The sequence below is a fragment of the Trachinotus anak genome, unplaced genomic scaffold (assembly GCF_046630095.1).
Source record: "Trachinotus anak isolate AG129_WGS33_773 ecotype Australia unplaced genomic scaffold, CSIRO_AGI_Tana_v1 ptg000003l, whole genome shotgun sequence".
In the NCBI taxonomy this organism is placed as follows: domain Eukaryota; kingdom Metazoa; phylum Chordata; class Actinopteri; order Carangiformes; family Carangidae; genus Trachinotus; species Trachinotus anak.
In genome coordinates this window covers 2747779-2759868 of record NW_027273854.1, presented here as the reverse complement: position 1 = coordinate 2759868, position 12090 = coordinate 2747779, and the positions used below count along the sequence as shown (strand labels likewise).

Genomic DNA, 12090 nt, shown 5'->3' with positions numbered 1-12090 from the left:
CTGGGTCTCTGGGGAAATAATGAAACTGTTACGTATAGTGGAGGTCAATAGGGACCCAGCACCACATTTTGCCCCCCTGAGAGGTTAATCCAGCCTTGAGCACTGTTGAGGTGTTGAACCGGCTCCTGGAGCAGATTAAGACTGATGGAAACAATGAGACAAGTGAAATCAGTCAATTAGAGTAAGAGTGTAAAGCCATGCTGGCAGCTCTGCAAGCCTGTGCTCAGCCACACTGCTGCATGTAGCTAAATGTTTGCAGGTGCATTTACCATGTTCACCATCATAGTTTAGCACTAACACAAGGTATCTGTGCCTAAACCAAAGTATTAGATAAATTACATTTTGAGCTGATGATGGTGTTAGATGGGGCCTGAAGTTATTCAGTTCACCCTGATTCACTCTAATCCACAAATGAGAACCTCATGCTGGAGGAAAAACGACTTTTATAGCAGCTAGTAGGTGTTTTTTTAACTCCTGATATCATATTTTTTTCAAAGCAAATAAGCATATTTCTCAAAATAGTGAACTATTCCTTTAACCAAATTCCCTCTATTTTACCAAAGGTCAAAGATTTGTAATCTGCTGTCAGTGTGGTCAACACTCTGAAAACATGTAGTTCAGATATGAAGCAAGGACAGAGTGGATTGGAGTTGGTGTGCATGTGTGTGTGTGTAACAGCTTTATGCTCTAATGATGGTGCATGTGGATTAACCAGGATCGGATAGGCCTGGTTAATCCCTCTGAAAAGGACAGAGTTGACCCAGTGCAACCTCTGACCCCATCAACAGGAAGTGAAATTCCCCAATCAGAGCCAAGGAATGTGTCAGGTGCCATTTAACGCGCCCTCTCTGCCCTCTGAAACATAACCACTATACTAATATGTCATGTAAGGGGCCAGATGCAGAGCAGGAGGAGTCAGAGCGCTTAAAATTCAGCATCTGAATACAGAAGTCGGTCTTTAGATGATGAAACTCAATAACTGAGCTATTTCTGTGACAAGTGAGCGAACTCCAACCACAGAAGACTATTTTTTTGTATACTGTTTATTTCGTTTTAGAGAATTAGGTTCTTACCCAGGAGTCCCAGAAGTCAGAAAAATAAAAATAAAAAGTAAAAAATAGAATTTTCATATTTTTGGATGTGGATGCTGTGGAGAGTGGATGCCAGGAAATGTGGCGAATTGGTTGTTTGGTGTCTCTTTGTAGTACTTCTGTGTTTTTTGGTGTCTTTTTGGTCATTTTGCATAATTGTGGTCATTTTTTGCCACGCTGAAGTAATTCTGATTGTGGCTGTTTTGTGCCTTATGCATCTCTTTGTAATTGTTTTATGTCCCTCATTGATTTGTTTGGATTTTTTTATCTTTGGTCTCTACAGTCGTTTTGTGTCTCTTTAGGATCGTTTTGTAGCTATTTGTGGTAACTTTGTGTCTTTTATTCTGAGATTTTCAAACCAGAAATATTAGTAATTCATACAGAGGACCTGGTCCAGGGGCCCTTCGCCTCCCTGCGCTGCGATCCGTCCATCACGATAAAAACAAATCTTCTGATGTTTCCGGCAGCACCTGAAGGCAACACCGGCCTCTGGTGATCCATCAAAACGTCTAGACTGTTAAGTTTATGCAGATACTCCTTTGACACTGACATCACTCTTCTGATTGGACAAAAATCCTGATCCCGCCTATCTGGATTTGATTGACAGACAATTGACTAATAGCAACAGGGAAGACGGCTGCCATCTAACTTCTGATTGGTGGATTGATCCGGACAATATGAATGGCAACATGTATTGTTCGACGTCTTCCCGAGGCAGGAGCGACTCTGCGGTGTCTAACTCCGTCCTTAAACTGTTTTCTTTCATCGTTTCGACCTGAAACTTAACCGGCAAAGTTTGTCGGTAGTTGTATCAGCGCATGAAGAGGATCTAGAGAAAGAAAAAATAGTTTAACATTGCGTCGAAGGCAGCTAACCGCTGAGCGTAAGTTACAGCTGTTGTCTGTTTATCTGAGCGGGGATTTAAATGGTTAACGCTAAACTCCGTTAGCTGAACCGGCTAACTTATTTTCTTTTACAAGATAAGATCATTCAACTCTCTTATACTGTGTTGGTAAAGTTTTGTAGTTTTGTAGTCAATAATTGGAGCTAATCGTCTACAGTGTTTATAAAAGCAGGTGTTTCTAAAGAGACGAAAACACAAGGTTAGTTCCCCGTTATCTTTGGCGTTGGGTTCCCGTTTTTTAGTTTGGCTTGTTGTGGCCAGACTTCATGTAATTCTTGTAACTAATTTACTTCAGGGGTAGCGTGAGTTGCATGTTATCGAGTTTGACTAACGTCAAAGTTGTTTTATGAATCTTTAGAATCTACTCTTTAATTCGGCATAAATTCGACATTCAAAGATACATAATTTACAGTAGGTTGGTACTTATTATTGTTATTTCCCCGGTATCTTTCCTAACTAAGCTCACTGTTTCAGGGCGGTGGCGGTGACGACCAGAATCTACAAACTTACATTTTATTTGAAACATGGAGCTGCTTGCTGTTTCGCTCATTTGCCGAATTATCCTGAAAATCCCGATGAATTGTCTGATGTCAAGTCTTGTAATAAATTGTGACGTTCCTTTAACGGATTTGATGTTGACAATAAATTGCCCGATTTCTTGATTTGATTTTTATCCCACCGGAACTTGTCTAAATACCCTGTTTTAGGAGGAGAGTCAGCGCGTCACCTGTCCTGGAGATGGGGGACCCAGAGCCTCCAGAGTTTGGGTCCCTGCAGGAGGAGCTGGAGTACTGGAAGGACCAGGCCGCCAGGCACCAACAGAGGTGGGCCCCCCCTGCTCATGTTGTTTTGGACAGATGAGAATCTGTTTTCACTTCTCTTTCTGGTTTCTCCGTTTAAAAAACGTTAAAATAAAGTGTTTAAATGGTTTAACTGTGTACACATAATAAAGCTGAAGCATATATTTACACTGTATCATGATATGAGAATTCACTGGTTAATTTGCCTGCAGTGTTGTCTTTTCTTGGAGGAGGGTATTTTTTTTAAATCTTGTTTTATAAGTTCATATTTTGTGCCAACAGTATAATAACTTTGCGCACTACAGTTAATCTTTCAGGACTTCATGGGCTCAAAAATAATCAATGACTTTTTGTTGCTCTCCAGTTCAGTTTGTAGAAATGTGAGTCTGTAGACCCTCCTGCAAGAAAAACTCTTGAACCCCTAGGTGTTTTCCTACTAAACACATTTCTGTGATGTTTAGAGTTTTGTGTGTAATCCATAATACCCAGAGCTTCCTGTGGTTTGGTGAGAAAATGTTCAGATTATGTTGTTCGTCCAAACGGGTCTGATTTAAAATAATCCTGGCAAACCTTGTTCTTAGACAGTGTCTTGGTCAGCAGCTTGTTTTTAGAAGTGAGAGCTGTAATCTTTTTGAAAACCAGACCAAATCCAAATTAATCAAACAAACTGAATCACCGTTAAACATAATGTATCATGTGAATTTAATTGTGTGTGTGTGTTCAGTGCGGAGGAGGCTCAGGAGGAGCTGCAGGAGTTTCAGCAGATGAGTCGGGACTACGAGGGGGAGCTGGAGACGGAGCTGAAACAATGTGAGGCGCGAAACCGTGAGCTTCTTGCTGCAAACAACCGTCTTCGCATGGAACTGGAAAACTACAAGGTACAGAGGACATTATCAGTGCTTACTGTGCTTTTCTTACACTATCAGAAATGTTAATATCCCACGTCTCAGCTTTACAAACTGACACTGAAAACAAAGACAGAAGCAACACGCAGAGGAAGTTCTCAAAGATCAAACTCTGAGATGAGACACTTCAGCTGTAGCTGGTTGATCAGTTGGTGAATAAAGCAGCTCTGTCCCAGTGCACCACCATATATACTGATCATGTAATATGTCCTCCTGACCCTCCCTAAAGGTCTGAGAAGCATCTGTAACACAAGTCATTGTCTCAACATGTGTTTAAAGCAAACACTGAAACATGAAGCTGCTGCATCAGGCTGGTCCAGGGTCACAAAGTTATTTTGTATAACATTGGTCTGAACAGCAGTTAAAGTGGATTTGACTGGGGATTTCCATATTTATCGGCTGAAAGTAGTTGTGTTTTATGGCCCCTGTTTGCCTGTGGTGAATAGGCTTCATTTGCACTCTTCTCTGAACACACACACCCATGCACACTGTCACAGAGGACTGATTCAGGGTGGAAACAGGCAGCTGATCCCTCCTACGTGGTCTGTGTCTGGAGGGGATGGCAGTGCTTCACATAAGACTCATTCCAGTAATGTCACAGTTCATTCGACCCAGTTCCTCTCTCAAAAGAAAATGTTTATCCTGCTTCTCAGAGCAGGGATGAGACCTGGCTTTCTGAAGGACAGTGGTTCACTAAAAAAACACAAAAACAAGGATTAAAAAATCTGGTTGACTTTAAACAGAATATCTAGTGAAGATAGAAGAACTGGTCGCTACATGTTTAAGCCTTGTTTATGCTCAGGGCAGCGTCCACGGTGCGAAGCTGTGCAGAGTAACTGCTGCTGTTTCAGGATAGAATGAGTCACGCTGCAGGAAAATTAAAGATCCAGTATTTTACTCTTCTTCTGTGTTTTATTTGAAGTGTTGATCTCCATCAGAACATATATTTGTAGTTTTAAAAACCAAAACCCATCTGATTGTACTTTACATCTCCTCTCTCAGGCTTCTCTCTGTGCTGCTACAGTTTGTGATTGTGTTGAACTGTGTTGTTACACTGAGAGGTGTCTCTAACATTTCATTGACCCTGATTGATATAAATGATCTAAATGGAACAAAACAACTTCAAGAAAACATTATTTCCTTCATCAGGGAAGGATTTATAGCAAGACTGTTGTGTTAGATTAAATTATTTATGGCATAGATGCAATTGAGTGTATGATAATATTAATAATAATAATAATAATAATAATAATAATAACAATAACAATAATAATATTTTATTGGTGTAGAGGGGCGCTTCATTCACAGCAAACACAGCCTGACTCTGGAGCTCCAACAGCTCCTCAGTGAGTCCACAGTAAAAAGCTAATAACAGCTAAATAAACAGATTTTAGATGTGTGTCAGCTCTAACTAAAGCCTGTTGTCAGTGTGAGAGGAGAAAATCCTTAAAGTTGTAAATGTGAGAGTGAATAAGCAGCACAGAGCTGGAGCTGGCAGGGCCTGTCCTCTCTGTCGGAGCAGTGCAGGGTTTATCTCAGACAGCATGTATGTCCAGTATGCAGAGACTTCATGGTATTTAGTAAAAACATGCTGAAGCTTGACACAGCGTCGTGTTGTCTGATACCTGCTCCTGTGCCTCCTTAAGCTCAGTACTAAGAATATTTACCACTGTAAGACAAGTCAATATGAATGTGAATTATTGTAGGTGGAAGTGGTCGTAATTCCATAGTTTGTGACATTGAGCCTCTGAAGTCGTAATCCTTGTCTTCTGTTCTTTACCAGTTTCCTCTGATGTTTAATTTTGTGTAGATGCACTTTCCTCCACCTCAGGATTTTGTTTCTGGGACAAACTACCAGAAATCAAGACGTCTTTAGAGCAGCTAATGTAACAGCTTTCACCAGCTTCTTTTAATTACTAAGAACATGTTCGGTTTCACTAAGTGTTTTGGGAAATTTAGGCTTTGAAGTTTAGATTTATCTCTTTTTTTTTGAGGATTTTTCAGCTCAGAGCTGAGTATTTAGTCGGTGACTGTCTCCCTCCTTTGTTGCCTCCAGACTTCATATTTTGAATTTTCTTTTTTTTTTTTTTCTTACTCTTTCCTGACACTGCGCTCGGCCTCCTGTCAGGAGAAGTATGAGACGCATCACTCCGAGGCCTGCCGGCAGATCTCCAGCCTGGAGGGGGACCTGGCTGAGACCACGGCCATCAGAGACCATCTTCACAAATACATCAGAGAGCTGGAGCAGGCCAACGATGACCTGGAGAGAGCCAAGAGGTCAGGACGCACACAGAGCTGGTGGAAGGCGTTTTAACACATAAAAGTAGTTGAAGAAAAAATCTGTGATTGTGCAGCTGTACTAAAAAAAAAGAACTTGTTATGTATTGAACAAAAACCACGTGGCTTTCACCAGATTAACCAACATTTAGTCACGACTGTAAAACTAAAAAAAAAAAGAAGAGAAAAGAGACGTGAGGTTCAACAAATCTTATTGTGTAATTTTTAACTCGACGACAGTTTCTGCTTCACCATCATCTGCCTGTTCATGGTACGAGTTGTAAAGTATAAATAGCACAGCTACTGACTGCAGACTGTGATCTGGGAGATAATGACACAATGAGGTGTTTATGGAAAAGAGATCAACAGGGATGTGAGGCAGATAAAGGCTCTCGAGTCCCAACGAGAAAACAGAAAGAAGCTGTTAGGGTCAGATTAGCTGATTTAAAAATTAAATATAAATTTTGATGATTTCTGGTGCTCGATCCGACTCCTCAGTCTCTTTGTATCAGCTGTGGTGGCTCGTGTTTATTCTGAGCATCTTGCATCAATTTTTCCTTTTTTTTTGTCTCCTGTTGCAGTAATAGTGAACTTCTAAAGACAGAAATGTAAATGTTGTGATGTTAAGATCAAAACCTTACAGGCTCAGAAATCCGACCACTGACCTGCTCCTGTGAGCCCTCCCTCACCTGCACAGTGTGTGTGCAGGGTCAGTTATCGAGGCTTTAAACACATTCAGACTGCAGCTCTCATGTATGAAAATGTCTCCTCTGATGTTTGTCTTTGTCTGTCTGGTTCGTTTCAGGGCGACCATCATGTCTCTGGAGGACTTTGAGCAGAGGATGAACCAGGTCATAGAGAGAAACGCCTTCCTGGAGAGCGAGCTGGACGAGAAGGAGAATCTCTTGGAGTCGGTGCAGAGACTGAAGGACGAGGCCAGAGGTAGAGCTCCGTGTGGTCTGAGACGAGATCCACCTGCAGTAACAATATTCAGAAGTTTTGAGTCCAATCAGCTGATTTCATGTTCAGTTTTTTTTTTTTTTTTAAATATAATGAGCCGACAGTAACCTATGAAAGAAAAAGAGGAAAAAACAAAGTTTCCACTTTCCAAGTTACTCAGATAAAAGAAGCAGTAAATAGAAGAGTGTAAGAGCTGTTTATAATTAGTAGATATAAATTCATATGTCAGGGAAAAGGAGGGAAGAAGTATTTTCATTTTATCATTTTTACAGATATTTTGGGAATTAATTGGTTTCAGATTTTGATTCTAATGTAGAAAAAAATTATTAATGTTTGGTTTTGTTATGTTTGATAATGTCCTCTGTACCTTGACAGCTGATTAATATCTGTGTGTGTGTGTGTGTGTGTGTGTGTGTGCGCGTGTGTGTGTGTGTGTGTGTGTGTTAGACCTCAGACAGGAACTGGCGGTGCAGCAGAAACAGCAGGTACAGGACAGGAAGCCGTCCCTCAGCAGTGCATTTAAAGAGCCTTCCTCCTCCTCGGCCGGGCTGCCCACCCCACCTCTCACCCCTCCAGATAAAAGGACCGAGGACAAACCCACGTCTCCGTCCTCTAACCAGCCCATCCCCTCCACCACCACCACCACCACCACACCGTCCAGACCTCCAGCCCCTGAGTCCTTCAGCACGCCGCCGCCCTCCGTCAGCAGAGGTCAGTCCATCAGCTGATCGTGAGCCAGTTTGTGTTTGTTGACAGTTGTCAGACTAGACCAGTGAGAAGATTATGATCCCTGACTCCCTGGCTACATAACCTGTGATTCAGCCAGTGATGCTGAATAATAATAATAATAATAATAATAATAATATAGATCATTGGAGACTATTTTTACAGTAATAACATTGAACTCTTTTGAGCTCTTTTATTGTCAATATAAAGCCAATACATACACAAACCTTCACTTCACATGTCAGATATGATTTTTCAGTCTCTCTGCTTCGTACAGTTCAGGTTGAAATGATCTTGATGGTGGAAGAAAATACTTCTGGGAACTTTGTCATTAATAACTTTGTGTTTCAGCTTCTCCGAAGAGAAAGAGTCAGAAAGCTGCAGATAAACCAGCGTCTCTCGGAGAAACGACAAACACAACTGTTTTTATCTCCCAGTTTTTTAGATCCAGATTTTTTTATCATTCAGAGAAAAGATGGAGGCCTGGAAGTGTCAAGTTATCAATTAGTTGATAAATGGAAATGAATCACCAATAATTCTGATAATGATTAAATTGTTTAGGACCCAAACTCTCTGTGGTTTGAGCTTTGAGATTTACAGCTTATGTAACATCACCACTGTCCCTGAACGTCTCTGCAGCTGAGAGCCTGTCGGGGACTCCTCTCACCACCTCGGCCAGAATCTCAGCTCTGAACATCGTTGGAGAGCTGCTGAGGAAAGTTGGGGTAAGAACCGCTCTGTGTTTAATGACTGGTAACGAATCAACCTGTTCACCGTCCGTGTGTTTTATCAGCTGATGACTGGTCATCATGTGACGCTGCAGGGGGCATCTTCTGACACCCACTGTGGTTCAGTGAACACAACACAAACAGCTGCTTCTGATTTTAAACCAACATTATGGGCAAACAAACACAGTCAGTCAGTAATTACAGAGATGTGCACGTTTCCCTCCTGTCCTGTGGGGAAACTGATGATGATGATGATGATGATGATGATGATGATGAGAGGTTGAACATTAATCTGAAGCTGAATATTTACACAAGTATTTGAACTGTTTTTTCCTTCTCTGCTCGCAGAACCTGGAGTCGAAGCTGGCGTCGTGTCGAGACTACGTCAACGAGCAGGCCGCTCATCGCAGGGGTCACGCTGGTGGACCTGGGGCGCCGGCGGGTCAGAACAGCTCCTCAGAGACCCATCCCACCAACGGCCTCTACAACAAGGGGTGAGGTAGTGAAGTCATAAAGTTATTTCACCTGTTAGAAGTTTGTTAAAGGAAAAAAATATGGAAGAAAAGATGCAGATGGACTGAAGCCAGAGGGAGTCACCTGAGCACTTGTTTATATTTTTGTTCCTCCAAATATATATATATATATATATATATATATATATAAAAGCTGGAATCCTTCATGCTGTAGAATTACCTCTTTAATTACCTTTTTAAGGTGGATATTCTCAGTGGGGACTGTGTCCTGTTGGTTTCTGGCTCCAGGACAGATGAACTCAGTGGCTGCTCGGTCAGGACATAAGGACCAGGATCTGACGGAAATAAAAAATAAAAAAATAAGATATAATAAAAATAAAAAATACATCAAATCAGTTCATATAAGCCACTTTTCCACATTTCATACAAAGGAAATCCTAAATATTAACTAAAATATTGACAAATCAACTCTGAAATAAAAACTTTATACCAACTATACAGGAAATAAATCAGAACTATTACCATTAAATAATCAAACAACCTTGGGCAAACCCAAACTGTTTGAGGCCTCCACCACAGCTCAGGTGTACTGGCTGCTTATAAGGCCTCTGTGGGCGGAGCTACAGGCAGCAGTAAGTAGGAGTGGGAGTGGGGAGAGGATTTTCCACACTCAGTGCAGAAGAAGCTCTGAGTGTGTGTGTGTGTGTGTGTGTGTGTGTGTGTGTGTGTGTGTGTGTGTGTGTGTGTGTGTGTGTGTTTTCACAGCCTGGTGAAGAGGTTAGACTTCGGGGCGGGGCCCAAGCTGCTGCTGTGAAGGGGAAACCGTCCTCCGCCTCTGAGCTGCTCGGCCACTTCCTGTCTGTCCGACCTCTCCAACACTGAACGGTACTGAGCACCAGAGCAGCTCCGTCTCTGATAGGATGCTGCAGCGATGACACGGACATGATCATGTGGATCCTCGGGGATGTCTGACACCAGCACTCGCACTTAGCTTGAACTAACTCACTGGACTCGTGCTGCCTGTCACCTCCTCACCTCCTCTGTCTGGATCTGACAAGTTATTGAGCTTTTTCTGGTGTTCAGACTGAACGGAAAGTGAATCTTAGAGACGGTGTCACATGTTTTAAAAGACTGGAACAGATGCAGGTTCACTCTGAGTAAAGAGACAAAGATGTCACAGTGGGGGGAGGAAACAAAATGACCCATAAACAGCTCATTTAAAATGCGGATTTAATACTGTTTCATTCACACGTAGCCACAACTACAGACAGCTGAGAGGTCAAAGGTCGAGGCCCTGATCAGACCTGGTACCAACATCCGTCCTGATCTGATCACAGGTCAACCTACCCTCTGTACTGATCTCTCTCTCTCTCTCTCTCTCTCTCTGTCTGTCTGTCTCTTTGTCTCTCTCTCTCTCTTTGTCTCTCTCTCTCCCTCTCTCTCCATCCACACTTTGACCGACAGTGAACCTTCATCATCGTTATCGTAAAGCCTGAAGGCGTCTGACGTGAACAGGGTCAGTGAGTCTGGAGGAAAATAAGAGAAACAACCTCCTGTTTTGTGTCTGCAACACACACACACACACACACAGTTCCCGCTCCGGTTGTCTGCTGATTGTTGGACACTCTCTGCTGAAATGAGCTTTTCGTTCAGTCTGAATTCACCTCGAGGTCGTTTGAGAACTAAAAACTGGACGAGCACTTTGATCCACGAGAAATCTTTTAAAACCTTTTGAACTTTTCAGGATTGTTGTTTGTCGTCATGAAACCACGCTGCCAACCGACGGCCGTGTGCCTGCACAGTTGCGTTTGTTTCTGATGAAACTCCTAAAGAGACGTTGTGTTGTGTTAACGATGTTTTAGTCCAGAAGAAGAAGATTTAGAATCAGATATTTTTTACAGATAACTGAGTTTCCTCACTGTGGACGCAGGAGAACACAGGCGAGTCTCTGCAGCTCCAGAGGGAAGAAAACTCCGACCTGCTCTAAGGGAAACACATGTTGAACTCACCTGGGACAAGAACGTAGCAAACACGGCGGCTGAACGTGATTGGCTGAGATAAACGTGCCCTCAGACACACCGTACCTCTGTGTGAGCCTGAATGTTTTAATGAAACACTGTTTTCAGAGATAAAATCAAACTGTTTTTATCTCTGGTGACGTTCGGTTTATTATTTATGGGATGACGTCGCGTGGGAAACTTAAACTTTGCCTTTCAGAAGAGAAACTGATGAAGGTCACCTGCTGCTCGTCAGAGTTTCTGCATCTGAACGTTTTTATATCACCACCATCATCTCTGCAGCTCTTTCAGCCTCATTTAGTTTTAGTTGTGTAGTTTGGTCTGTGTATGAGCTCAGGGCCGGAGAACGTGTCGATCTGTAAATGTGCCTGATGGAAACAGGAGTTTTAGTGAAACTACAGTTCGTCACCTTTGGGATTTTTGACCTCAGTTCTGATCCGAGTTTGTTAATATTGATTTAATTTTCTTTGAATACTGAGACCAATCTGATCTGTTCAGTTCCCTGAAGGAAAAAGATTCTCAGTGCACACAGTGAAAAAATTAAACCACACTAACCCTGCCTCTTCATCAGCATCTGGCTCAGACCGTCCAATACGTTTAAATTTCAGTATGAAAAGAACATTTTAGATTTAAGGTGCTGATAATGGAGCCTTGTACGTTGTTTTATTTCATTATTGCACCAGTGTAGCAGACAAGTAGAAGACAAGGTACCTACAGACTGAGACTCTGCAGAGCTTCTACTTCAGACTGAGTCTCTGCAGGTCTCTACTTCAGACTGAGACTCCTGTCTTTCTAGGAGTGAAACTGCTGAACTCCTGTTAAAGAGGAGATATGAATACTTCAGTGAAGGCGACTTGTGTTTTATGTTAAAAAGAGAAAAGTGTGTAATAGATTTGACTCGTAGTGTCATAAACTGAACCTCTACTGTAGAGTCACTAACATAGGTTGAATATCTGTAGGTTGTGGTTTGGTCTGTGAACAGGACTGATGAACAGGAAGCTGCTCAGGTTGAGTGTAACGGACTGGACCTTCACAGTAAAGGTCAGTGTGAGAACAGGTGGTGAACGAGGCTCGGTTGTGTTTTTGCCTTATGTGACTCTATCAAAGTGCTCATATATGAAGTGCTCAGACCTGTTCTGTTGTTTGTTGTTTTCACCTTCAGTGCTGCTTACGATGCTTCTCAAAGAGCAATAAAACTTGAAACAGAA

General features: G+C 42.2%; 1 protein-coding gene across 2 annotated transcripts; it reads left to right on the top strand.

Moving 5' to 3' along the window:
- Positions 1-1728: 1728 nt before the first annotated feature.
- LOC139611295 (nuclear distribution protein nudE homolog 1-like) lies at positions 1729-10401 on the top strand. Of its 2 annotated transcripts, none has more exons than XM_071465849.1 (9): positions 1729-1974; positions 2703-2819; positions 3520-3673; positions 5829-5977; positions 6783-6919; positions 7385-7648; positions 8303-8388; positions 8740-8890; positions 9630-10401. In XM_071465849.1, the coding sequence occupies exons 2-8, from the start codon at positions 2734-2736 to the stop codon at positions 8887-8889; spliced, it is 1026 nt and encodes a 341-aa protein (XP_071321950.1). In that variant the 5' UTR covers positions 1729-1974; positions 2703-2733; the 3' UTR covers position 8890; positions 9630-10401. The 2 variants fall into 2 exon arrangements, with proteins under 2 accessions (XP_071321950.1, XP_071321943.1); XM_071465842.1 differs by having other exon boundaries at positions 1731-1974; positions 8740-8885.
- The last annotated feature ends 1689 nt before the right edge of the window (positions 10402-12090 follow it).

Bases quoted from the DNA above. Each gene is read 5' to 3' on its own strand.
- LOC139611295 (XM_071465842.1), top strand. From the start codon at position 2,734: ATGGGGGACCCAGAGCCTCCAGAGTTTGGGTCCCTGCAGGAGGAGCTG. The intron at 6,920-7,384 runs GTAGAGCTCCGT...TGTGTGTGTTAG, and splicing joins ACTGAAGGACGAGGCCAGAG to ACCTCAGACAGGAACTGGCG. The intron at 7,649-8,302 runs GTCAGTCCATCA...ACGTCTCTGCAG, and splicing joins GCCGCCCTCCGTCAGCAGAG to CTGAGAGCCTGTCGGGGACT.